The 255-nt window shown below is 59.6% G+C and overlaps 1 protein-coding gene across 1 annotated transcript in view; it reads right to left on the bottom strand.

Moving 5' to 3' along the window:
• The window catches only part of SLC19A1 (solute carrier family 19 (folate transporter), member 1), a 2,574-nt gene extending 2,375 nt beyond the window's left edge, over positions 1–199 (bottom strand). The window contains exon 1 of the mRNA XM_009997030.1: positions 29–199. Within this exon, the coding sequence (XP_009995332.1) occupies positions 29–199 (171 nt within the window). The remainder of the gene's footprint in view (positions 1–28) is intronic.
• Positions 200–255: the final 56 nt, after the last annotated feature.

Raw genomic sequence — 255 nt, 5'->3', positions numbered from 1 at the left:
ACAAGGGCTGCCCACGGCTCCCCTCTGCCTGTGTGAAGTTCTTGTCAGGCCCCAGGAGAAAGGGGGTGATGAAGCTCTCCCCGGGCCGGATCTGCGTCATGAAGCCGTAGAAGCAGAGGTAGAACACCTGTAGTTTCCAGCCTTGGTCTGGCGCCTTCTCCGAGGCTGTTTTCTTGACGTCCTCATCCTTCTTGAGCATGGCTCTGCGGCAGGGATGGCAGGGTTACCCTGTCACCTAGAAGGGCTGTGCTGGGG

The sequence above is a fragment of the Chaetura pelagica genome, unplaced genomic scaffold, assembly GCF_000747805.2.
Source record: "Chaetura pelagica isolate M959 unplaced genomic scaffold, ChaPel_1.0 scaffold300, whole genome shotgun sequence".
Lineage (NCBI taxonomy): Eukaryota > Metazoa > Chordata > Aves > Apodiformes > Apodidae > Chaetura > Chaetura pelagica.
The sequence above is the reverse complement of the archived record's forward strand: the minus strand, read 5'-3'. Positions and strand labels throughout refer to the sequence as shown.